Here is a 27,899-nt window from a genome sequence, read left to right as displayed (position 1 = left end):
AGTTGAACAAGGTGTGAAAATAGATGAAGAAGCTGGTGAAAAAGCATGGGAAAGAAAAGAAAAAAATCCCTCAAACAGAGGCTATGTAAGTGGAAGGAGATGGGAGAGACAATTGGTGAAATAAAAAGAAAAAAAAAGCAGCAAATGTTAGAAATCTAATAAAACAGAAAATGCTAAAAACACATAGTAGGTCCCACAGCACTTAAAAGTGGAGAAGACATGCCCATGTCCCCAGTGCAGACACTCTGTCAGAACCATTCTGATGAAGGGTCGACTCAAGGCCTGAATCTGCAACCTGCTTCTCCCAACCCCAGATGCCAATTGACGTGGTGCGTCTGCAGCACCTCATACTTTTGGGTATGTTAGGGGATGGCTAAGGTCTGAAGTTGCCAAAGCCAATGTTCTTATCTCCTGGGCACTCTGCAGTCTTCAGGTCAACTACCCTTTCCTTCCACCAATGCTGTGCATCACCAGCAGCCCCTCTTACTGGGAAAAAAAAATTGTGCGTGAGGAGGGGCAGGTAACTATGGCCTAAACTTACTCATACGAATGTAAGAAATAGGAGCAGGAGTAGGCCTCTCGAGCCTGCTCCGCCATTCGTTAAGATCATGGCTGATCTTCGACCTCAACTCCCCAAATCCCTTGATTCCCTTAGAGTCCAAAAATCTATCGCTCTCAGCCGTGAATAAACTCAACAACTGAGCATCCACAGACCTCCGGGGTAGAGAATTCCATAGATTCACAACCCTCTGTGTGAAGAAATTCCTCCTCATCTCAGTCCTAAATGGCCGACCTCTTGAGACTATGCCCCCTCGTTCTAGACTCTCCAGCCAGGGGAGACAACCTCTCAGCATCTACCCTGTCAAACCCTCTCAGAAACATTTATGTTTCAATGAGATCACCTCTCTTTCTTCTAAACTCCAGAGAGTATGGGCCCATTTTACTCAATATCTCTTCATAGGACAACCCTCTCATCCCAGGAATCAATCTAGTGAACCTTCGTTGCACCACCTCTAAGGCAAGTATATCCTTCCTTACGTAAGGAGACCAAAGCTGTGCTCCAAGTGTGCTGTCACCATAGCCCTGTACAATTGCAGCAAGACTTCCTACTCTTGTAATCCAACCCCCTTGCACTAAAGGCCAACATACCATTTGCCTTCTTAATTGCTTGTTGTACCTACATGTTAACTTTGTGTTTCGCGTACAAGGACAACCAAATCCCTCTAATCACCAACGTTTAATAGTTTCTCACCATTTAAAGAATATTCTGTTTTTCAGTTCTTCCTACCAAAGTGAATAACCACACATTTCCACACTTCTTGCCTGCTCGCTTAATCTGATAATATCCCTTTGAGACTCTTTGCGACCTACCTAGCTTTGTATCATCAGCAAACTTGGATACATTACACTCAGTCCTTCATCTAAGTCATTAATGTAAATTGTAAATAGCTGAGGCCCCATCACCGATCCTTGCGGCACCCCACTAGTTACAGCCTGCCAACTTGAAAATGACCAATTTGTTCCTACTCTCTGTTGTCTGTCCATTATCCAATCCTCTATCCATGCTAATATGTTACCCCCAACCCCATGAGCCCTTATTTTGTGTGGTACCTTACCGAATGCCTTTTGAAAATCCAAATATACTACATCCACTGGTTCCCCTTTATCTACCCTACTAGTTACATCCTCAAAAAACACTAGTAGTTTTGTCATACACTATATCCCTTTCATAAAATCATGTTGACTCTGCCTAATCATATGACTTTCTAAGTGCACTGTTACCACATCCTTAATAATGGATTCCAGCATTTTCCTGACGACTGATGTCAGACTTACTTGCCTGTAGATCCCTGTTTTCTCTCTTCCCCCTTTCTTGAATAGTGGTGTTACATTTGCTACCTTCCAATTCACTGGGACCCTTCTAGAATCGAAGGAATTTTGTAAGATCAAAACCAATGCATCCACCATCTTTGCAGCCACCTCTTTTAGGAACCCTAGGATGTAGGCCCTCAGGTCAAGGGGAAATCAATGTTCTCATCTTTCTCCTCAGCACTCTGCAGCCCTTAGGTCTGAGCATTCAGTGACATAGGTATATATGTGTCTGGTGAAGTAATTGGTATGTAGAAGGCAGGAATGCCTGTGTCCATTGTGGTATACATAGTGCTTGGCCAAAGTGCGCGTAGAGTATTTGACTTGAATGGATGTAAAGGAAGTAGGAGTTTCAGTATCCATGGTGCTAGATGCTGAGAGGCTATTTTCCCTGGCTTGGAGAGTCTAGAACTAGGGGGCATAGTCTCAGGATAAAGAGTTGGCGATTTAGGACTGAGATGAGGAGAAATTTCTTCACTCAGGGTTGTGAATCGTTGGAATTCTCTACCCCAGAGGGCTGTGGATGCTGAGTTGTTGAGTATGTTCAAGGCTGAGATCAATAGATTTTTAGACTCTAAGGGAATCAAGGGATATGGGGATTGGGCGGGAAAGTAGAGTTGAGGTCGAAGATCAGCCATGATCTTATTGAATGGCGGAGTGGGCTCGAGGGGCCCACTCCTGCTCCTATTTCTTATGTTCTTATGCTTGATGTTGAGTAGTTATTTTGCAAGGAAATCGTAGCCACTTTAAAGGAGAGAAGGCTGGGGCTGGAAAAAAAAATGCCAGAATTGATGCAGTTGGTTGTGCTGTATGCTGACTGTTGTTCAGAGATAGAGGCTTCACCAGCCAGACTGTTCGGAGGCAGGGGATCTACTTTAAAAACTGAGCACAAGAAGTGTGCGGAGTGCCAGCAAGTCACTTGCAATGTGCCACTGCTGCCTTGGCAGTATGAGCTGAGCAGGATTGGAAGAGGCCACTGACCCGAAATGGTGGACCATGTAGAGGCAGATGAACAGTATGGATCTTGTAGTACAATCCAAGATCATTCCATCTTGGTTTCGTGATCCGTTCAACAGGTGCACCCAATCTTGCCTGACAACAGTTTCACATTTCATTCATGATATGATGGCTTTGTGTCTTGCCTGCGGTGAGCTGCAGGCCCAAGTTGCCACACAGGGTGATGATATAGTGGCAGTGGAGACTTGGCACAAACAAAGGTAGGAATGGGAACTTAACATTCCTGGCTACAATGTATTCAAGAGAAATAGGGAAGGGAAAAATGGAGGGGGTGGCATTATTGATCAAAGATATTGTTACAGCCCTGGAAAGAGATGGTTCAAAGATAGAATCTATTTGGTTAGAATTACAGAACAGAATTAAGGAGCAGAAGAAGAGCTGTTACGCTGCTGGATGTATACTGTAGACCACCAAACAGAGGGAAGGAGATAGAGGAGCAAATCTGCAAGCAGATTTCAGAAAGATATAAAAACAATGGAGTCGCGGTAATGGGGGACTTCAATTATCCCAGTGTAGACTGGGAATAAACAGTGTAAAGGGTGGTATTCCTGAAATGTGTACAAGAGAACTTCTTGATCATCCATGAGATCTGATTCCAGCCCAATGAGGAGGGAAGCAGTGCTGGATCTAGTTCTGTGAAATGATATTGTGATCGCTGTTTCCCAAATGCTCTCCCACTGAAACATACTCCACTTGCCCTACTTCATTTCGCAGAACTAGATCCAGCAGGAATGTACAAGGAACAATCTAAGGTGAAGATACTCAACTGGAAGAGAGATAATTTCAGTGAATTGAAAAGGGATCTGGCCTAGGTGGGTTGGAAACCAAGATTGGCAGGTGGTTAAAAAAATAAATGAGCAATTGGAGGCCTTCAAGGAGGAGATCATAGAATCATAGAAGTTACAACATGGAAACAGGCCCTTCGGCCCAACATGTCCATGTCGCCCAGTTTATACCACTAAGCTAGTCCCAATTGCCTGCACTTGGCCCATATCCCTCTATACCCATCTTACCCATGTAACTGTCCAAATGCTTTTTAAAAGACAAAATTGTACCCGCCTCCACTACTGCCTCTGGCAGCTCATTCCAGACACTCACCACCCTTTGAGTGAAAAAATTGCCCCTCTGGACCCTTTTGTATCTCTCCCCTCTCACCTTAAATCTATGTCCCCTCGTTATAGACTCCCCTACCTTTGGGAAAAGATTTTGACTATCTACCTTATCAATGCCCCTCACTATTTTGTAGACTTCTATAAGATCACCCCTTAACCTCCTACTCTCCAGGGAAAAAAGTCCCAATCTATCTAACCTCTCCCTATAAGTCAAACCATCAAGTCCCGGTAGCATCCTAGTAAATCTTTGCTGCACTCTTTCTAGTTTAATAATACCCTTTCTATAATAGGGTGACCAGAACTGTACACAGTATTCCAAGTGTGGCTTTACTAATGTCTTGTACAACTTCAACAAGACATCTCAACTCCTGTATTCAGTGTTCTGACCAATGAAACCAAGCATGCCGAATGCCTTCTTCACCACCCTATCCACCTGTGACTCCACTTTCAAGGAGCTATGAACCTGTACTCCTAGATCTCTTTGTTCTATAACTCTCCCCAATGCCCTACCATTAACGGAGTAGGTCCTGGCCCGATTCGATCTACCAAAATGCATCACCTCACATTTATCTAAATTAAACTCCATCTGCCATTCATCGGCCCACTGGCCCAATTTATCAAGATCCCGTTGCAATCCTAGATAACCTTCTTCACTGTCCACAATGCCACCAATCTTGAGGAAAAGGAAGCGTCTAAAGTTAGAATTCCTTGGATGACTAAAGAAATTGAGATTTAAGTAAAACACAGAAAGAAGGCTTATGATAAATGTCAGGTTCATAATACAGTAGAGAATCAAACAGAATACAGACAGTGCAGAGGAGAACTGAAAAAGGAAATAGAGAGGCAAGGAGAGTATATGAGAAAAGATTACCGGGTAACATAAAAGGAACACAGTCTTTTATAAACATATAAATAGTAAAAGGATTGTCAAAGGAAGAATGGGACTGATTAGAGACCAAAAAGGAAATTGTCTTATGGAGGCAGAGCACATGGCTGAGGTACTAAATGAGAATTTTGCATCTGTCTTCACAAAAGAGGAGGTTACTGCCAATGTTACAGTAAAGGAGGAGAGGGTAGAGAAATTAAATAGGATAAAAACAGATAACGATACTTAAAAGGTTGGCAGCACTCAAAGTAGAAATGTCACCTGGTCCGGATGGAATGCATCCTCGGTTACTGAGGGAAGTAAGGGTGGAAATAATGGAGACTCTAGCCGCAATCTTTCCATCCTCCTTGGACGTGGGAGTGATGCCAGAGGACTGGAGGGTTGCAAATGTTGTACCCCTGTTCAAAAAGGGGGAGAGGGATAAATCCCGTAACTACAGGCCAGTCAGTCTAACATAGGTGGTGGGCAATCTTCTACTAGAGACCGTAATCCAGGACAAAATTAATTGTCAGTTGGAAAAACATGGGTTAATAAATGACAGCCAATGTGGATTTGTTAAAGGCAAATCGTCTGACAAACTTGATTTGAGTTCTTCGACGAAATAACAGAGAAGGTTGAAGAAGGTAGTGCAGTTGATATGTATATTGTCTTTCAAAAGGTGTTTGATAAAGTGCCGCATAATCGACTTGTTAGCAAAATTGAGTCACATGGGATTAAAGGGGTAGTGGCAGCGTGAGTATGAAATTGGTGAAGAGATAGAAAGCGGAGTAGTGGATGGGTGTTTTCAGACTGGAGAGAAGTCTACAGTGGTGTCCCCCAGGGGTTGGTATTGGGACCACAGCTCTTTTTGGTGTATATTAATGACTGAACTTGGTTATAGGGGGCATAATTTCAAAGTTTGCAAATGACACAAAACTTGGAAATGTGTAAAAAGTGAGGAGGATAGTAGCAGACTTCAGGAGGACATGGACAAACTGGTGAAATGGGCAGACACATGGCAGATGAAATTTAATGCAGAGAAATGTGAAGTGATGCATTTTGGGTGGAAGAATGAAGAGAGGCAGTAAAAACGAAATGGTACAATTTTAAAGGAGGTGCAGGAACAGAGAGTTGATACGGCTTTTTTTTAAAAAGCGCATGGGATTCTGGGCTTTACTAATAGAGGCACAGAGTAGAAAAGCAAGGAAGTTATGCTAAACCTTTTATAAATCACTGGTTAGGCCTCAGCTAAAACTGATAAGATTTTTTTTCAAAAGGTGTTCTCTTCCCTTTTTCTTGTATCTCCCATGCCACACACAAAACCTCGAAGATTGGGTGATCTGCTTCCAGACCTTCACAAATGCAACTTGGCAACTGAGCACTGGAAAGTGCACAACAGGAGCCACAAGAATCTCCCGTCGCTATGGACAAACTACTGGCCATATATTCAGTATTTTGCCATATTAGGACTGCAGTCGATTGTACCTGATCATGCCATGATACAGCACCAGACAACTATCCGTCCCTTGTTTTTATTTCTTAAGTCAGGCATATGCATAATTCTTTTTATTTCCACAAGATGGAATTTCTTTATACTTTCATTTAAAGTCTTTTTTAAATAGTTATCCTAGGCACTGAGTTGCAATTTGGAACAAATCTTTATTGGCTGATTTATAGAATTGTATCTGCCTTCATTGTTTTTTAATCTACATGACCGATCTAGACTTTTTTTAACCAACTGCACTTGGTTAAATCATCCTTTTTTCTCATGCTATACACCATTTCTCAAGAGTGGAAGTAAGTGATTAGGACTTTGCCATTGAATCAGACACTCAGGTACATTGTTCTGTTTGAGAACTTATCAGCATATTCTTGCTTTGTCTGTGGAAGTGCATTGTCTTGCCACTGAGTGAAATCATAAAGTGATGCTCAGTATTAATAAGAAAGCTATATTAATTTGTAAAAGGTGATCTTGAAGTGGAACAAATGTTTCTTTGCTTATTTACCTGGAAGTCCCAGCGTTACAGGTTATCATTTGTTTCAAATGCTCTGGTTTCCTGGCCCAACAAAATGCAAAATATAATGGTATTTCATCAATTTACAGAGGCTTTGGATGTCAGCCCAACCCCAGTACTTGTAGAGCTTGAAGAACTAGAGGTGACTGAGGCACAAGAAGTGGCTCCAAAACCCATACCAGGTTAGTAATTTCATTTGTGTCTTTTGTGGGAAACATTGCAACCTGTTATGAATTTGGGTTTGCTGTAGATAGCTCAACAACAACAACTTGCATTTATATAGCTCCTTTAACCTAGTAAAACGTCCCGAGGCACTTCATATGAGCGTTATTAATCAAAATTTGACACTGAGCCACATGAGGAGATGTTAGGACAGGTGACCGAAAGCTTGGTCAGAGAGGTAGGTTTTAAGGAGCGTCTTAGGATTCGGTGATGTAAGTTGCTCCCATAAGCAGTTTGAGTGTCTTGCTTTTATGGGAGTTGATTCTTACTGCCCTATACCTACTCGTACAATAGAGAGGCCCGCGGCAATAACAGTAGAAATCTCGCGATCTAGATATCTGTCTCCTATGGCATGCGTATTTTTTCAGTATCCCCATTGGGATGAGGCAAAGTTTGGTTTGATTTGCAAGCTGCTTTATTCCGCAATAAGGTGAAGTGTACAGAGCTCCAGATATGATCAGTCATTTAGTCCAACTGGTGCAACTTATAGTTGCGTAATAATTAAAAAAAAACTACACAACACTATCCCACTTCAGTGAGTTTTCTTAGTTAACTCAAATAGAATAATCTCTCTGCATCCTGTCCTGCAACCCAGGGCAGAATCTCTTTCTTCCCTGTAGCCTTTAATAACCTTCTCACAGCACTTTGCTGTCTGGCTTTTTGGTAACTGAGTTCCTTTTTTAAGAAGCCTTACTCTAGTTTCAGCTTTTAGTCAAAAGGGACTGCCCCTCCCACCCCCATAAGCAAAGCCCACCAGCCTGACTTGGCAATGACCTCTTCTGAGTTCGATTGATTGGGGTTGACACAGCAGTAATGAGTGCGGCCAGTCGCTGGAATATTAAATTAACTTTAATTGTTTCCAGGATGTTGGGTTCAGATACTCCATCTGAAATCCAATACCATCTACCATCCTTGCTGTCCTGTAAATTTAGCCTCTTCAAAGGAAGCTTTAACTTAGAAAGGCGCATTTTAAAATAACTCTCATATCTAGATCTTTACCAGGGAAAAATGATCAAAAAATCCAGAAACATGATGCTTGTTTTCATTGAAAAGCACTGTGGCATATATTCAGAAAATTGTAGATCTTTCAATGCAGTATGTTGAAAAAATAGGGTACAAAAGGAAGAAATTGATGAAAATCAAGTTAAATTCTTGTATATTCTACTGACAAAATTAGGAATACAGTAAATGTAATTTGCGTTTAGCATCCAAATTCTAGGTTGCACTCGGACTTTTAGAAAAATACTTCCTATTTATCTGAATAGCCTGGTTCTCAAATTAGGTCATCCAGATTATATATATATATATATATATGAGTTTTTTTTAGATTAATCTAATCTAGTACTGTCTTTAAACACTGTTAAGGCAGATTGCTGTTGGTCTTTTGAATGAAAGTGCTAAAGGCATTTGGGTTTTGGGAAACTTATCCAAGGGATCATCTCGTTATGCATTTGCTCTGTGCATTAATTGTCCTATTAGGATTGCAGCTTCTTTATTTGAATGGTTTCATGTCACTCTGGGGGAGTGCCTTCTATTGACTCTACTTTTTGCCTTGGCTATTGAGCTGCTGGCTGCCAGCATTTAATCATTCTAGGGATTTGCATAGTGGACCAAGAATATAAAATATTTCTGTATGTTGTTAGTATTTTATGTCTGTCTGGTTTCCAGCTCTATCTCCCTTTGTCCTGGAGTGTATTTTGTATATTGGTTGTCTGCCAGGCTACAAAATTGGTTATGTAAATCAGGGGCCAGGGTCTTTCCATAAGGCTTTACCCTATGGTTTGGCTATCTTTCTTATTGTGCTGGATTGGTGCATGTTTCCTTCTCTCTTTTTTCTTTCTCCTCTCTTTTCTTTCCTTCCTCCCTTCCGGCTCTCTTTTCCCCCGCCCTCTTTGGCCCATTGTGTCATCCTCTGCTTTATATATTTCAACATTTTGTCCTTAAAAGCTGCAATAGTTTCTGCCTTTGCCCCTCGTGGCAAAGCATTCCATACTCCGACAACCTTCTGTGTAAAGAAATTTCTTGTAACATCTATCCTCAGTCTCTTGTTAATTTTGAATTGACGATCCCGCATCACTGCCTCCCTAACCAAGGGAAATAGTCCCTCCCTATTCACTCTATCAAAACTTTTATACCGTTTCTGTTTTGAAATTTGCTCACTTACTGGATGGTGACTGTCCAATCTGACCTGTCACTTTTAACAAGGTGACTGTTGGTTTGTTGGTTTGTTTGTTGGTTTTTAAAATCTCCAGATCAGCATTTCCTTTCCACGCCACATTTCCAGGATAGTGTTGATGCTGTAGTTCTTTTTGATTGGTTTAGAAGATGGGTTAGTTTCATAATTTATTTATTACTCCTAGATATGCTGAGCTTGGACTTCGCTATAATATCCTCCATAATTGCCTGCCAACACTATCAAGAGTCACAATTGAATATTGGCCACTTAGGCTAGGCACTGGAGGGAGACTGGGCACCTGTGCAACTGTATCCTAGTCAGGAAATGTATGAGTTCAGTAAAGGGAGGGGGAGAAAACTGGAAAGGAAAATTTAGTCTCATTGTTTAACATTTCCCACAGCAATTCTGTTTGCTGAACAATTTATTCATAAATTTTTGGGGGGAATTTGCACGTACAGGAGAGTGAAATTAAGGTATTTTAGTTTAACTGACATTCCCTTAAGTTTAAAAAATCTCTTATTTGATGGTGTACCTCAAAGGCCTTTCGTTATTTACATGATACTTTGTCATTCACATCTAAAGAAAATATTGCAATGTAATTCCATGTAGAATTTGGAATTTTCATAAATTTATTTACCTTTCTAAAAATAACCAAGCTTAATAGCTTTAAATTCTATAGTTTACAGTGAAGTGCATGTGTTTTTTGTATAATAGTGCATGTCTTATATTTCCCAAGGGCTAAATTCTACTCCTAAAACTACTTCTGATATGTATTAAGACATATATTTCTAATTTAAAGTTGAATACTTAGAAGCTTATGTTTGAAATCTTGTTTCAAAGTACCTGAAGAAAAAAATGATGGTGATCTTGATGATTGGGAAGCTATGGCAAGTGATCATGAACAAGAAAAAGGTGAGTATCTGCTGCATTTCTCCCACCCCAAAGGCTTTAAAATGAATTCAGAGTATGATTATATCTATTGTAAGTCTGTTACTCTGGAATGAAATTCTGCTAAACCAGTTCCTTTCTTTCCCTCTTAAAATTTAAAACTTACACATTTAAACCAGGTATTTGCCAGACATGTTTCAGATTATTCTTTTCACCAGTTGTTATACCTGTTAATTTTTTTCAGTTAAGACATTTCCTTGGCTAATACTGTTAATTTGAAAAATCTTTGACAGAAGTGAAAACTGTCCACATTGAAGTAAAAGAGGAGGAGGAAGAAGAGGAGGAAGAGGAAGAAGAGGAGGAGGAGGAAGAGGAAGAAGAGAGTGAAGAAGATGGAGCAAGTGAGGAGAGTGACAATGAGGAGGAAGAGAAGGGTTTTGATGAAACTAGGACAGCATCACAGAAAGTGGATAAAGAACCTGAAGTGGTAAAGAGTGAAAAAACAAAACTGACAAAAGAATTTAGCTCAGATTCTGAACTTGAATCCGATTCAGATGATGGCCGAACAAAAGAAGAACGAATTTACGATGAAGCAAAGCGACGTATTGAGGTATCACTTCTGCTTAAAAGTAACTCCCATCTGACATTCTAATGCCTTGAAAGCCGTCCATGAGCAGACAAGTCCACAGGGCTGATAATATATTGTTGCATGGAAGTTTTCTGCCGTGGCCTTAATGAAGCCTGGGAAATCTATATGCACTCTCAAATTGTTTATTCATTTTCCAACCTTTAGCTATGATCAGAATCTTAACTATAATTTTTCATTTTTGTTTCCAATTTTCTTCAAGTCTTCTCCCCTTACTTCCTCTTAAAGATGGTGATTGTTGCTAGCTACAGTTCCATCGATAATTCCTTAGTACCAATTGGTTATCCTTCATTTGTGATGCTGTACAGACACTTGTTTGAATTTTCAACCATTGATGTCGTCACAATAGAGCCTCACCCACTATTTATACTTACAATTCTCGTTGGAAGGAATGGATGGATGATGATCAGGCATGCTAACCCAGTGATATAAAAAGTATTTGGAGCTCCTCTGCCTCTATCCTGGCTGAGATTGGCTAACTCAACACACACCAGGAATTGAACCCGGGAGCTTCCATGGGACTCAACACAGTACTTTTACCCATTAAGCCATTGGGACAGCCTCTTCCCTGTTTTCTATTTAGTAGCAATAGAAGTACTACTAACCAAGTCAATAATATTTTGAATAGCAGCTTGTCGATTTGAAGATGATCTAATGTAAATACTATACAGGGAAGCTACTTGCTGTGGTGGGGGAATCTAGAACTAGGATATAATAAAATTAGAGCTAGGCAATTTAGGAGTTAAATCAGGATTCACTTTTTCACACAAGAGATAGTGGAAATCTGGAACTCTTCCCCCAAAAGGCTGTAGATGCTGGATCAATTAAAATTTTCAAGACTGAGATTGATAGATTTTTGTTGAATGAGGGTATCAAGGTAAATGAAGCTGAGGTATAGATCAGCCATAATCTAATTGAATGGCAGAACAGGCTCGAGGGGCAAAATGACTTATTCCTATTCCTATGTTCCTATAGTTAATTTTAATATGAAATTGTATTTTTATATGCTTAACTCAGTGCATTGGTTATGTTGATTGCATTCTGTTTTTGAAAATATCTTGTGTGCTTTCTCAGAAACGCAGAGCAGAAAACATCATGAATGTAAACACTGAAAAACTACGAGCACCAGTTATTTGTGTTCTTGGACATGTAGACACAGGGAAAACCAAAATTTTGGATAAGGTATGTAAAATGAATTCTGCAAGTTTTTGCAGAATAGGCACAAATGAATACGTGAACCACAAACTCAAGTAGAATGACTGACGTGTTGATCTCCCTTGGCACTGCACACATGGAGTCAAGACCAGCTGTTGTCTTCAGGTAAAGTGGGGTTAGATAGTGAGGGTTAATTGGACCAGGCATACAGACGTAATTCAGTTCCCATTTTAAAATCATACATTCTGTCCTTATTTTGATATACTTTTTTATTATTGTTAATAGTTATTTGGGAAAAATTGCAGGAATTTGAGAAGTTGAGTTGGTTGCAGCACAAGAGTTTCTCTGTGATGGCTGCAGGGTGTAATTACAGCGTGATAAGTTTGCATAGGCAGTTTCTATTATTAATATGGACAAATTAATTTATAATGAAAAAAGTTGAGACAGGAAGTGTGCCCAAATGTAACATTTTGCAATATAGGTAGATGTATATCTCCCATGGCCTTGCTTATGATTAGTTGTAGAAAATAGTACGTCTTTTAGCTGTATTTGTTGTAACAGGCTGAGAGAGGTTGCAGCGCCATCTCTGAAGCAAGTAAGAACAACAGGTGTTGCCGTTACACCATTACCCATTGATTTCAATGTACAGGTGGCATGACAGTCTAGTATACAAAATCCTTAAGTTGGTAGGTATCTGTCTAAATTGTGGGGTTGCTTATGGTGAGCCTGAACATACACTTTTATAACAATAGGGTTTTTAAGCCATGTAGGCGACAACAATGTTACTGCTTTACAGTGAATTAATGTCAAATTCTATTGTTAAATTGTATTCTGGGATTTTTATTGGTGCTTTGGGGATTGAATTCCACAACTCTTCCATTATTCTGTGAAAACCATAAATGGCTAGCTATATTTTTTTTATCCCATATCAATTTTAAAGTTCAGAATAGACAGCAAAATGATTACATAGGATTATTTACTTCAAAGGTTAGCAGTGCTCTAAGTTGAAAAGTCTCTCTGTCTGGATGGGATGCATTCTTGTTTGCTGAGGGAATTGTGGGTGGAAATAATGGAAGCTCTGGCTGCAATCTTTCAATCCTCCTTGGATATGGGAGTGATGCTAGAGGACTGGAGGGTTGCAAATGTTACACCCCTGTACAAAAATGGGGAGAGGGATAAACCTGGTAACTACAGGCCAGTCAGTCCAACATAGATGGTGGGGGAAAGTTCTAAAGACCATAATCTGGGACAAAATTAATTGTCACTTGGAAAAACACTGGTTAATAAATGACAGCCAACGCGGATTTGTTAAAGGCAAATCATGTCTGATAAACTGGATTTATTTCATCAAAGAATTCAAGGAGAGGGTTAATAAAGGTAGTGCAGTTGATGTTATGCATATGGACTTTCAAAAGGCATTTGATGAAGCGCCACATAATAGACCTGTTGGCAAAATTGAAGCCCATGGGATTAAAGTGGCAGTGGCAGCATGAATAAGAAATTGGCTAAGAGATGGAAAGCAGGGGTCGGTATTAAGGCCACTGTTCTTTTTGATATATATTAACGACCTGGACTTGGGTATAGGTGGCATAATTGCAAAATTTGCAAATGACACAAAACTTGGAAATGTAGTAAACAGTGAGGAGGATAGTAGCAGGCTTCAGGAGGACATAGACAAACTGGTAAAATGGGAAGGCATATAGCAGATCAAATTTAATGCACACGTGTGATATGATGCATTTTGAGATGAGTATGAGGAGAGCCAATATACACTAAATGGTACAAATTTAAAGGGGGTGCAGAAACAGAGAGCAGGACAAGTTGATAAGGCTTTTATTTAAAAAAAAGCATACAGGATCCTTGGATTTTTTAACAGTCACAAGAGTACAAAAGCAAGGAAGTTATGCTAAACCTTTATAAATTACTAGTTAGACCTCAGCTGGAGTATTTCGTCCAAGAAGCTGGGGTTAACGTTTCAGGCTGATGACCTTTCGTCAGAACCAGGAGATGTTACAGATGGACAGCTTATTAGGAGGAACGGAGGCAGGGAAAATGGTGCAGGGAGAAAAAGAGAATGGTCTTTGCTTGACTGGAGGACAGGAGGTGATTAAATGACAGAAGTGATAATGGTATGACAAAAGGAGGCAATAATGAGAGAAAAAAAAATGTATCTGAGCCCCAGAGGATGTGTAAATGATTACAACAGAATAGCAGAGGGGGAGGGAAGTATGGAAAATCTGGCAAAGTAGAGAAGGCTTCTGTGACCTGGGAGTATGGTGGAAGAAAAAGGCCGGTGACACCAGGAGTGCAAACCCCCACCCTCCCACACCTGGCCATGTACCAGTAGGGGCTCCCCATCCCAAGCACCAGCCCACAACCTCCCACATTCCCAAAAGTGCTGGTGCACCCAACCTACATTACTAACACCTGCCAATGGGAGCGGTGGTTAAGATCTAAAGTTGTTAGTCAATGTTAAGGCCAGAGTGCTATAAAGTCCTCAAGCTTTCGTTGAGCTTCATTGGAACAGTGTTGGATGCCAAGGAAAAAACGGTCAGACTGGGACAGAGAATTGAAGTGGAAAGCAACTATAAGCTTAGGGTCGCATGCAGACAAGAACAAAGGTGTTCAGCAAAGCGATCACTCAATCTACGTTTGGTCTCCCCAATGTAGAGGTGACCGCATCGTGAGCAACGAATACAGTATACTAAGTTGAAAGATGTACAAGTAAATCATTGTCTCTCCTCAGAGGAGTGTTTGGGGCCCTTGATAGTGGTATGGGAGCCGGTTAAAAAGCAGTGTTGCACCTCCTGTGCTTGCATAGGAAGATGCCGGTGCAGGAGAACAGGTGTTGGGGGTGATAGACGAGTTGTCCAGGGTGTCGAGGAGGGAATGGTCATTTTGGAATGCTGAAAGGGAAGGGAAAGATGTGTTTGGTGGTGCAATCCCATTGGAGGTGGTGGAAATAGCAGAGGATGATCTGTTGAATGCGAAGCGTGGTAGGGTGGAAGGTGAGGACAAAGAGGACCCTATCGTGATTCTGGGGTGGAAGAGAAGGGGTTAGGGCAGAAGTTAGGAAATGGTTCAGACATGGCCAAAGGCCCAGTCTACCACAGTGGAGCGGATCTTTGGCTGAGGAGAAAGGAATACATTCTTCCTTCCATGCTTTAGTGTGGAAAGTGGCATCATCAGAGCAGATGGAACAGAAAGGAGAAACTGGGAGAAGAGAATTAAGTCCTTACAGGAATCGGAGTGGAGTGGGAAGAAGTGTAATTGAAATAGCTGTGGGAGTTGGTGTGCTTGTAGTGGATATCAGTGGACAGTCTATCTCCGGAGATGGAGATGGATTCTTCTCTTCCTCGACTTCTCTGAGATGGGCCACATAAAGGGAGAGGTGGAAGTTAGAAGCAAAATTAATGAAATTCTCCAGCTTGGGGCAAGAATAGGAAGTAGCACCGACACACTCATCTATGTATTGAAAGAAAAGGTTAGGGAGGGGATCCGAGTAGGATTGGAACAAAGAATGCTCAACGTATCCTACCTAGGACCCATGCGGGTTCCCATAGAGACACCTTTTATTTGGCAGAAGAGAGAGAAGTTAAAGAGAAAGTTGTTCAGTGTGAGGTAGAGGACGACGGTGGTGGTGGAGGCTGGTTGGGCCGCTGTTCAAGGAAGAAGCAGAGAGCCGCAGGCTAGTGGGGGATGGAGGTGTAGAGGGACTGAACTTGCATAGTGAAAAGTAGACCTTTAGGGCCAGGAAACTGGAATTGGTTAAAGTGGCAGAGGGCACCAGAAGAGTCACAGCTGCAGGTTGGTAAGGGGAAAAGAAATGGAGCTGAAATGGGAGGAAATAAGTTCCATGGGGCAGGAGCAGTCTGAAATGATAAGTCTACCGGGATGGTCCTGTTTATGGATCTTGAGGAGTTAGAAGTAGGTTGTGTGGGGTTGCGGAACTTCAAGGTTGGAAGCTACGGACGAGGTGGGGGAAGATCTCCGGGGGAAGTAGAAGGAGTTGTCAGAGAGTTGGTGTTTAGCCTCCACAAGGTTAGATGTGTTTCACCATAGTAACAACACATTTCTTGTCAACAGGTTTGATAATGATGTTAGTGTTGGAACTGAGAGAACAGAGTTCTACAAGTTCAGAGATAGATTTGAGTAAGTGGGGGGAGCGGAGAAACTGACACAGCTGATGTCATGCCGACAGTTCTCAATGAAAAGATGGAGTTTGCTCCCTTCTAACCAGTTCTTAATTCAATTTGCTATCCTCCCCCCCCCCCCCCCCCCCCCTAATTTCAAACCCCATAAACTTCTCCTTTGTGGAACCTTGTGATCAAAGGCTTTCTGAACATCCATGTACAGCACATCTGCATTTTCCCAATCCACCATATTCATCACTTCTTCAAAGAACTCTTATCAGCACATCTTTGTCGAGCACGATCTTCCTTTCAAAAATCTGTGCTGACTGCTTCGAATTTTCAAAAGTTTTCCTGACCACAGATGTTAAACTAATTAGCCAGTAATTACCCAGGTTAGCTCTATCTCTCTTTTTGAAAAAGGATGTTATGTCGGCCAGCCTTCCGGCACACCTCCACTCTAGAATCCTGAAATATAATTTCTGCTACTTCTCCCATTTCCCTCCGGATCCTTACATGTATCTCATTGGCTCCTTGCAATTTGTTCTCCTTTAGCTTAACTAACTTCCCTAATACTCGATTTATTATAATATCTTTCATCTTGTTTTTAACCAATTGAGAATTTACCCCCTGCCCAATATCCCTCTCTTTTGTAAACACTAATGTGAAGTATTTGTTAATTGCTGCAAATTTCTACTTATCATCTACTAACTCACTAAAATCTTCTCTCTGTAGTCCCACCATACATTTAACAATTTATATGATGAGCAAGATGTCCCAGTTGGAGTTAGGTATCTGATATTTAGTAGTAGTATTAAGGGGAGTGGGGTTTAGCTGCACTGGGGGTGACCCCGCACTTGGCTAGCATTGGTAGCACTGGGGGATGGCCCTGGCTTTGGCACCACTGGGGTTGGTGTGCTGGTGTTTAGCAGCGCTGTGGTGGGGCTGCTCTGGTTTGGCAGCATGGCGGTATCCATTCCTCTATCATCACTGGAGAGGGAACCTGTGGTTGGGTGGAACTTGATTGTCTCTGTCGCTGTCCCTCTGGGGCGCTCGCATTCGGGGTCTGGCTCTCACGCTCTCTCCCTGCTTTCAAAATTCAACTGATTTGATTTTTAAAAAGAGTTAAGACACCATGGCCAAGGTTTTCTGCCTCCCCTTGCCAAGTTTTCAGCAGACCTGAGGTAGGAGAAGGCAGAAAGCAACTTGGGGACACGCTGCGATGCATCCCCACCGCTTTCCAATGGATGGTCTGGTTGGGGGGGAAATTGTGCTTGATCATATGTGGATTAGTTAATGGTAAAGACATGTGAACACTGCCTCTATTATGTATCCCACAATTTGCACTCTTTGCAGGGGCTACCTATTAGATTTCAGCATTCAAAGCTTGGGCGGAGAGGGCAAAGTTTGAACAGGGTTTGTGTAAGTGCAATGATGCACAGGCCCCAACATCAGAAGGAGACATTTAAAGCTAAATAAAATTGTTTCAAATGGGCAGCTGCCGAGGCCTGCTGGAACAAGTCTTCTCCCCCCTTCTCATACTTGTATAATCCCTAGCTGAGTCAAGGGAGTTACTCCTGTAAATAACCCAGGGACAGGAAATATGGCTATGGTTAGCCAGGCATCTCCAGGGTGGGTTGAAGTCCTGCTCTGCTGAAGATGCATTCCAACCTGGGGGTGGAGTACACAAAGCTAGGCCTTTGTCTATGTCTTTCTTGACTTAATGAGGTTTACAGAGTATAATTCGAACACCGACTAACATTACAACAGCTGCGTAATTTGTAGTTTGTCGTTTTTTTCACTGATTTGTTTTCTCTCTGTCTTGCACATATGCACGCACACAAACACAGCCTCGCTGCTTTGAAAAGAAACACTCCACATAAATTTTAGCTGACTTTTCTAAAAACAATCAAATAGATTTTTGTTAGCTTGCTTCTATCTGTCTGTACTATTTAGCTAGCATAAATCCTATTGATGCACCCAGAGAAATTGTGCACACTGCATTCTTGGACTGCAGGACCTGCCTTAAGCTAAGAGCTATTGCTTTGGACAGAAATATCCAGTCCAAGCACAAGCTTTTGGAAGAGGCTGAGGCCTTCAAGTAAAAACTTTAATGAAGGTATGAAAACACAAAGACAATTCAGTAGGTAAATTTATTTGTTGTTGTGAAATATGTAATTATTTGAATTTTTTTCCCATTATTTTGTTTATAACCTTATTTTGGACATTAGAATTACAGTTACTGAGAGAGGAAATGGCAGCCAAAATTTTTTTGAAAAGGTATTTTCAGTCACTTGATTGGTTCATCAATGCACATTGGTAAAATGTTGACCTGATCACTATGGAGTATTTCCATGATAAATGTTGACACAGGAAGTAAGGTTTGTAGACAGGAAGTGCGAGCATATGCAAAATTTTTCATGTGACACATGGAGGTATATAGTCTTTTTATGTATGTTATCTGATTTTGTTGCACACAGCTACGTCATACTCATGTACAGGATGGTGAAGCAGGTGGTATAACCCAGCAGATCGGTGCAACCAACGTCCCGCTGGAAACCATCAAGGAGCAAACTAAGATGGTGAAAAATGTAAGTATAGAATCTTGCAGCACAGAAGAAGGCCCATTCGGCCCGTCTGTATACAAAGATGAACAAGTTAGAACAGATTTCTTTTGTCGTATTAATGGAAATAGCTATGTATGCAATCTCCAATTTGTCTGTAAATGAGTATTCATAAAACAATATTTAAAATAATTACACTTTGATAATTCTGTTTTAGTTTGAGAATGATGACATTAAAATTCCAGGAATGCTGATCATTGATACGCCAGGTCACGAATCTTTCAGGTAAATATTTTTGTTCTTTAAAACTGTGTCATGTGATTGGAAAAACCCAATGAAAGTAACACAAAAAATGACTGAGTAATGGGGCACGCATTTCAAAACTGTACCAATTTTCTGAATGCATTTGTGTTTGGCACCAGAAGGGGGAAGAAATCCCAACTGAAACTGGTAACACTGTTTGAACACAAACAAAGATTCTATATTAAACAATGAAGTTTAAAAAAAAACTCCTGTTGCATACTAAATAGTGTTTGTTTTAGTATACAATACAGCCAAATGCTAACTATGCTATATCTACATAAATGTATGCAATGAAACCTGTTCAGTTGAACCACTCAAGAGAAATTTAATAACTGAATTCGAGATATGCCCTCTGCTCTTTCCGTAAATAGCTCAGTCATCAAACTCTTTTTTGATGATTACCCTGCAAATTGTGTTTTCTTCCTCTCCCCAAGCTAAAGATAAGTTGTGGCTATCTGTCAATATTTTTCCAATCTGATACAGTACTTAAGTCAAGTTTAGTTGAAGTCTAAAGTGTGGTCTAAAATTGACAAGCATAGGATCCATATCGTGATACTTGGGCAAATTGCTAAACTGCAGCTCTTCAGTTACTCCCTGTAAAATCTCCTCTCCACTCTTGCTAATAAGATTCATTTGCATTGCACAGCTGATCAATCAGTTATCTGCTTACTCATGGTTGTCCCATGTTCTTTCTGAATATTCACCTGCGTCATTTTGTAGGAACATCTTTGGGATGAAGTGTTCAATACCTGTGTAAGTTTCACACAACTGCTGTATATCGAATAACTGACTTATTTTGGTGTGTCTCAAACATTTTGGTTAAATAAGATTTTACTGTACTTGCCACTGGAGTTTATTTTTAATTGCTTTTTTCTCCAGTTTCACTGCCTATTCGCCTGATTAACATCTTTAGCCTCTAATGACCTCACCTTTCCAGAACACCATGATAATCAACCCATCGCATTCATATAGCAAACAATATTGTATGACTCCAGATATTGTGGGGTAAATTTTAACGGGGAGCCGGGAAGAGGGGCGGGGGAATTCCTGACTTGAAACCCGGAAGTATGGGTTTCCCAGACGTCCTTACGATTTTGACATAAGGACGTCTTTCAATTTTTTTTCCTATAGGTTTCCCACCCGACAGCGGGCCAGAGTGACAGGCTGGCTGGTAGTCGGACGGGAGAGCATCTTGGGATTGGCTGCCGGCAGTTAAGTCTTAGATTGGGGGTGAAGGGGGGGTTGGTCATCGGGGGTCATCATGGGGCTCAGTCATGGGGAGGTCGAACACTGAGGGGGAGATTGTAGGTGGGGTGGGGTCGGGGAGGTTCGGAGATCGTGGGGGGTGGGGGGGTCGGAGGGTCGGAGATTGTTGGGGCTGGGGTTGGCTGATCGCATGTGTGGGATCGTGGCAGGTAAGCTTGTTTGGCCTGGAGAAAACATTCCTGCTCCTCCTGGCCCACAGGCAGTGCAATAAAGGCACTTACCTGCTGATCCTGGCCTTCTCGCCTCCTCTTACATGGCGTGAAGCAGAAGGTTTTAGGAATCTCGGCCCTCAAGAGTTAAGAATAAAAAAACTATTAAAATGGAGGCCTGCTGCCTCCTTGAATGATTTCATTGACTGACCCGGCTCCGTTAAAACCGGAAGTGGGCGAGTTGGGGTTGGGTTTACTTTTTACGATTTTTACCTTCCCACCCACCCCCAACCCACCTGTTCATGGGGTTAAAATTTACCCCTGTATCTCTGTTGTGTTGCAAGCTTCTAACTTAAATTGGAGGTATCTATATTGAAGAAATGTTTATTTTGCTATTTTTTCCCCCTTGCAGTAACTTAAGAAATAGAGGAAGTTCTCTCTGTGATATTGCCATCCTTGTGGTTGATATCATGCATGGATTGGAGCCACAGACCATAGAATCCATTAACCTGCTGAAAACGAAAAAATGCCCCTTTATTGTTGCACTTAATAAGGTGAGTAATGGTTTTAATTTAAGTAACATTGTAAGATTAAACTACTACTTTTATGAATGAGTTGTAAAGAAAAATGAGATCAAATGCTAATTTCAGTTTGCAACTTATTTTTGTGCCATATCTGATTTCAGTCCAGTTCATCTCATTGAATGGAAAGATGAAATTAGCAGGGAAGGCAGAATTTCCATTCCATTTTAAAATTCTCATCCTTGTTTTCAAATTCCTCTATGGCCTCGGCCCTCTATCTCTGTAACCTCCTCCAGCCCCACAACCCCCCGAGATCTCTGTGCTCCTCCAATTCTGTCCTCTTACGCATCCCCGATTTTCATCGCTCCACTTTTGGCAGCCGTGCCTTCAGCTGCCTTGGTCCTAAGCTCTTGAATTCCCTCCCTAAACCTCTCCGCACCTCTACCTCTCTTTCCTCCTTTAAGGATACTCCTTAAAACCTACCTCTTTGACCTGTCCTAATATCGCCTTAGGTGACCGTGTGTCAAATTTTGTTTGATAACACTCATGTGAAGCGCCTTAGGACGTTTTACTACGTTAAAGGCGCTATATAAATGCAAGTTATTGTTGCATGCAATACTTGAACTCCATTACTAACTTGGTTTAGATTCAATTTTGTATAATTTTTTTTTGTTTTTGATTGTATTTTGTAAGGAAGGGCCTATTTACGTGTTTTGTAATGTTTTTGTTTCATACTCCTGATTTCATGTGTTATTTGAAAGTTTATAGAAAAAGAAAACTTGCACTTGTATAGCACCATATCACATCACCAAAACACTTTACAACCAATGAAATACTTTTAAAGTGCATTCACTGTTGTAGTGTAGGCAAATGCAGCAGCCAATTTGCACACAGCAAGGTCCCATGAATGGTAAATGCATGACCAGATAATCTTTTTTGTGAAGTTGATCAAGGGATGGATGAATGTTCGCTAGGACACTGGAACATCTACTCTCCTTTTGAATAGCGCTCTTCAATTCACCTGAGCAGGCAGATGGAACCTTGGTTCAACATTTCATCCTAGAGACAGCAGCTCTGTCAGTACAGCATTCCCTCAGTACTACACTGAATTGTCAGCTTAAATTATGTGCTCAAATCCTGGAATTGGAACTTTAATTCACAACCGTCTGACTTGGGCAAAAGTTCCAGCAACTGAACCAAATGACACTTTGTTTTAGGACCTAATTTTAACATAAGCATGGTGAGTGCATATAATTTTGTTCAGCCAAATCTCTTCAATTGTGAGATATGTACTCTATAGATCTGTAAATATTTAGACTCCTACTACTTTAATTGGCCATTGTGTGACCCAGACCACAAACCAGACAAATAAAGGAATCCAACTTTTGACTACACATTAACGATGAAGGCTTCTTATTAACCATCTATAATTCCCTCCCCCTTCCTTCTTTAGGTCCCTCTAATACCATATCCACATATACCCCAGCCTAGGGCAACAGTGGATTTTGCCCCAGACCTATGCCAGGTCGATTTGCATCTGGAATGTATCAATATAATCCAGAGCAACTATACAACTTTGGGTCATTTTTTTCTTTTTCTTATCTCCGCCAGGCATTTTCCCACCGCTGCCACTGGTGGGAAAATGCCTGGCGTCGGTTCCCCACCTCCCTTGATAGGTGACCACACATTGCAGCTTTAGTATACAGTGCTATCCAAATATTTTAGTGACCCATTATTAAATAGCATCTCTACTGGAATTGACACTCAGTTCATATTAACAGCAAATTTTGATTAAAGCAGCTATTTGGACGTTTAAGAAGTATCCTAAATAGACTGAAATTAATCAACTTCATATAAAATGATATGTTTTTGCATCTTGAAAGTGTAAGATGATTGAGGTGTTTGTGCTGAATAAAATGTGTGACATGCCATACATCTCTGTAACCTGTTCTGTAATGTTTAAAGTATTCAAAATAAATGCAATTTGCTGTCATGTACACTTCCAAACAATTTGCCATCTTATGGCATGTCATCAAAGCTATATTTATGACTACTTAGTTTTGTCTTGACCGCAATACCTTTACCATTTGCCCTAGGGAAAAAAACTACCCCCAAATTCATTCACTAACTTCCTCTTTGGCCCTCAACCCGACATTGCTGCCGCTATTTTTCTGCTAAACAACTCCCTCACTTCTGCCTTTGATATTCATAGCCCCACCAAGTCCCTCACCATCTCTCATCCTCCTCATTTACCCTGACACAGGTCACACATTTACACTCAAGTCTGAAGGCTGCAGACTTGAGTGCATCTGGTGCCCAAGCGCACTGTCAAACTTAGCTGGATCACTTGAACATCACTAGCTTCTCTCTTCTTGCTCAATTTCACCTATTACTTCAATATATACTTGGAGGCAAGATCAACCCACATCTCCTTTTCTCTTTGACAAAACACCTACTCAAACCCCCTTCCCTTACCTTTCCACACTCGTCTATAACATTGTGTGAGGAGCTCATGGATTTCTTCGTCTCAAACGATTTGAGGTGATACGACAGTCTTGGGCCACCACCAACCACGTCCCAAACCTTTACTCATCCTAAGCTTGATTCCCTATCGCTTTGCAGCTTCCCTGCCATATCTCTCCCCTTATTCTCTCCATGCTCTTCCTCTGAGGAGAAATCAGTGCCCCATTGATGCCCAGTGCACTCAACTACCTTTCCTGGCCCCATTGCTCACCTTTGAAGCCTAGCCATAAACTGTCCATCCCCTCCAACTATTTTTCACTGTACTTCACTTCTCCCTCAACTCTGTTTGAATCCTTTCAGTTTCTTTCTTGCTGTGCTATCTCGGCCTTTGAGATGAAAAAAATCCATGAGCCCTTCGCACTTGATGCTAGAGGTGAGAATGGGAAGGGCAAGAGAAGGGCAATTGATTAGGTGTTTTGTCAAAGAGAAAAGGCGACTTGGGTTGCTCTTGCCCTCTTGGAATATCCTGGCGTAATGGGAGAAATTGACCAAAAAGAGGTAAATGTAATAATGTTCAAATGGTCCAGCTACATTTGGCAATGGATGACAAGACTGCTTGGGTGCCAGATGCAGCCTTCTGACCTATGGGAGTGAAATGGGAGCTGTATAGCACTTAGAGCGCCCTGATCAAAACACCAGTGATATTCACTTTTATTAAGACCATGGTGCTTTATCCATTCTTGGCTTCCTTGACATCTCTGTAGCATTTGATACAATCCTCCCACACTGCTTCCCTTCTGGGATCAACCTCAATGGGACTACAATCGGTTGGCTTCGCTCCTTCCTTGCACAATACAGCCAGTGCTTTTCCAGAGATGGCTTCTTCTGCAGCCCCTGTGCAGTTACCTCCGGAGTTTTCCCAAGGATTCACCTTTAGCTCCTTCCTCTTCCTCATCCTCATCTGTATGCTTCCCCTCAGTGACAGCATATGTACACATGGGATCAGCTTCCACATATGTGCTTAACAATACCCAGTTCTACTTCTCCACTTCTCTTGCCCCACAACCGTCTCCGTGCTGTCAGACTGCTTGTCTGTCATCAAGTCGTGGAAAAGTGAGAATTTCCTCTAGTTGAACGTTGAGAAGACCAAAGCCATTGTTTGTGGCCTCTGCTTAAAAACTCCACAACCTTGTTATGGACTCCATCCTCTTCCTGGTTACTCACTGAGGCTGATCCAGACTACAGGTAACCTTGACATTCTGTTTAAACCAGAGCTGAGCTTCAAACCCCATATCCTATCTCCAACCAAAATCACTTGCTTCTACCTTTTCAACATTGCCTGTCTCCACCACACCTTACTCCCACTACTGCCAAAACCTTTCATCATCCCTACACTTGACTTCTCCAATATTCTTCTTGTCAGCTTCCTAAGCACCACCCTCCATAAAGATGTGAATACATAGCTGCTTGGTTTAAGTGATAGCAATCTCATATCTTAAGTCAGTAGGTTGTGGCCTCAAGTCCTGCAACCAGGACTGGATAGTAAATTGTGTAGATGGGAGCTGGAAGTTACAAAGGGACGTGAACTCCATCTACCATAGTTTTGCCCATGCACTTAGTCTGACCAACGTGGGGAAGTGAGAGGTCATCCACTTTTGATCTGAGAAAGCTAAATCAGAATATGTTCTTAATGGTGAGAGACCAGGAGCAAAGGGATTTAGGTGTCCATGTGCACAAATTACTGAAAGCTAATGCACAGGTGCAAACAGGAATCCAAAAGGCTAATGGAATGTTTGCCTTTATCTCAATGGAGTTGAAATTCAAAAGTGAGCAAGTGATGCTTGAGTTGTGCAGAGACCTGATCAGACTCCATCTGGAGTACTGCGTACCACACTTCAGGAAAGATATTGGCCTTGGAGGGGCTACAGTGCAGATTCACCAGAATAACACTTGAGCTTAAAAGGATGCACTATAAGGACAGGTTGTATAAACTTGGCTTATATTCCCTTGAGTTTAGAAGGTTGAGGGGTGATCTAATTGAGGTGTTCAAAATAATAAAGGGATTTGATAGGGTATATACAGAGAAGCTATTTCCTCTGGTGGGGGAATCCAGAACACAAGGGCATAATCTTAAAATTAGAGCTAGATCATTTTGGAGTGAAATCAGGAAGTACTTTTTCACACACACAGTAGTGGAAATCTGAAACTCACTCCCCAAAAGGCCGTGGATGCTGGGTCAATTGAAAATTTCAAGACTGAGATTGATCGATTTATGCTGGGTAAAGGTATCAAAGGGTATGGAGCAAAGACAAGTAAATGGAATTGAGATACAGATCAGCCATGATCTAATTGAATGGTGGGCAGAACATGCTTGAGGGACTGAATGGTCCACTCCTGTTCCTATATAATGTGAGTTCTTTCCTTCCTGGTTTATCTCATGCTTGTAAACAGAGAGGAAGAAAAAGGCAATTGTGCATTTATATCATGGTTCCAGCATCTTTCTGTTGCAACTTGCTTTTTTTCTATTTTATCAGTGTTGTTATGGTTCCTCTGAATTTTCTCATTTTAGTTGCAAAGCAAAGATGTGTCTTGTATACTGTTCCTCAACCCAACATTCCCACTGTGTAGAAATAGATTAATTGCTTTCCTCTTTTACCTTTTCTGTCTTCCTGGCACCCTCTTACTTGTAAACAGAGCAGAAGAAATCAGTAATGGTCAGTGCATCTCTGAACTTTAATCACTTGTTCCTTCTTGGTGGCAAAGATTCTATCCTGAAATAATAGAATTTTACAGGACAGAAAGAGGCCAAATGGTCCATCACACCTGTGCCAGCTCTGGGAGACCTGTCCACTCAGTCCGATTGCCCTGCCCATTTAAATTTTTATTTTTCAAATGTTTATCTATTTCCTTTTAAAAGCTATTACACATTCTACTTCCATCACTGTTTCTGGTAGGGCATTCCTTGTCCTAAGAACCTTCTGCGTTTTAACAAAAAATTATCATAGCATCTCCCCATATTCTTTTGGTCTTTAAATTTATACAATTTAGCGACTTACCAGTGGAAATAGTTTTTCCTATTTACCGTATCAAAACCCCCATCAGAACCCCCAGTTCTCCCTTTGACTTTCTCTGTTCTAGTCTGTCCTCATAAGTAAGACTTCTTTCTTGGTATCATCTTACTAATTCCCTTTTACCCCTCATCGGCTTTGACATGCTTTTTAAAGTAAGGCACCCAAAACTGGACACAATATTCTAACTGCAGCATAAGCAATGATTAGTATAGATTTGGCTTTACCTTTTCTCTTTTGTACTCTGGTCCTGATTTATGAAACCTACGATCTCAAGATTTTTTTTCCCCACTTTATCAACTTGTCCTCCCCCTTTTAAAAATGTGTATATCTGAACCTTAAGTACCTCACTCTCCTTTTAATGTTTTACCATTCAGCATATATTTACTCTCAAGCTTTCTTGTTCAGAATGCAAATTTTGATATTGTGCTCCCATGCCCAAACCTAGATCATTTTATGTGCCTGTATATTGCAAACAGCAGTTGTGCTTTCACTTACCTTTGTGTGGGGGGGGTTACCACTGTTTACATCCCTCCAGCCTAAAAATAAAATCTATTAACTACTGCTCTCTGTTTTCATTCCTTTGGATAACTTCCTAACATTGCTGCCACATTCCTTTTAATACAGTATGCATTAATTTTATCAACATGTTTCTTATGAGCCACATTATCAAAGGCCTTTAGAAAATCCATACACACATCTACTGTGCTTCCTTTAATATAATTGTTTCCTCAAAGAACTCTATATTAAATTTGTCTGACATGACTTGCCTTTTACAAATCTGTGCTGGTTGTCTTTAATTGACCCATCACTTTCTAAGTGAGAATTTTATCCATATATTATGGCCCCTACTCACTGCCGATGTTGGGTTGACTGGTCTGTAGATATTTGGTTAATCCCTTTATCCCTTCTTGAACAGCGACGTTGGATTGGCAGCACTCCAGTCCTTTGGCAGAAATGCTTTATCTAAGGATGTTTGAAAAGTTGTGGTCAGAACCTCTGCTATTTCCTCTCTGATTTCCCTTGGCATTCTAAGATACATGCCAACACAGCATATATTTACTCTCAAGCTTTCTTGTTCAGAATGCAAATTTTGATATTGTGCTCCCATGCCCAAACCTAGATCATTTTATGTGCCTGTATATTCACTGAGTTCCACCACATTTTTCAGTACTGCTTCCTTAATTAGTTATCCTATCAAATTGCTCCACTTCCTGTTTTTATGCCCTTTTATTCCTACCGTCTACCGTCACAGTTTTATATAAAAACCTATGCAAAATACTCATTTAGTCTTTCTGCCATTCCTTCATCCTCCATTAGAATTCATTTTCATCTCTATTTAGCCCTACTTTTTAAGTATTCTTTTACTTTTTATGTCTATAAAATCCTTTACTGTTTCCATTTCTTCCTTGCACTATTTCTTCCTTGCACTATTTCTTCCTTGCACTATTTCTTCCTTGCACTATTTCT

General features: G+C 41.0%; 1 protein-coding gene across 1 annotated transcript in view; it reads left to right on the top strand.

Annotated features, from left to right (window-relative positions):
- The window catches only part of eif5b (eukaryotic translation initiation factor 5B), a 93,958-nt gene that overhangs the window by 30,888 nt on the left and 35,171 nt on the right, over positions 1 to 27,899 (top strand). The window contains exons 8-14 of the mRNA XM_067986239.1: positions 6,968 to 7,060; positions 10,117 to 10,188; positions 10,458 to 10,774; positions 11,885 to 11,992; positions 18,576 to 18,686; positions 18,877 to 18,944; positions 20,790 to 20,931. Of these exons, the coding sequence (XP_067842340.1) occupies positions 6,968 to 7,060; positions 10,117 to 10,188; positions 10,458 to 10,774; positions 11,885 to 11,992; positions 18,576 to 18,686; positions 18,877 to 18,944; positions 20,790 to 20,931 (911 nt within the window). The remainder of the gene's footprint in view (positions 1 to 6,967; positions 7,061 to 10,116; positions 10,189 to 10,457; positions 10,775 to 11,884; positions 11,993 to 18,575; positions 18,687 to 18,876; positions 18,945 to 20,789; positions 20,932 to 27,899) is intronic.

The sequence above is a fragment of the Heptranchias perlo genome, chromosome 6, assembly GCF_035084215.1.
Source record: "Heptranchias perlo isolate sHepPer1 chromosome 6, sHepPer1.hap1, whole genome shotgun sequence".
NCBI lineage: Eukaryota > Metazoa > Chordata > Chondrichthyes > Hexanchiformes > Hexanchidae > Heptranchias > Heptranchias perlo.
Note: the sequence above shows the minus strand (reverse complement) of the source record. Positions and strands in the feature narration are given on the sequence as shown.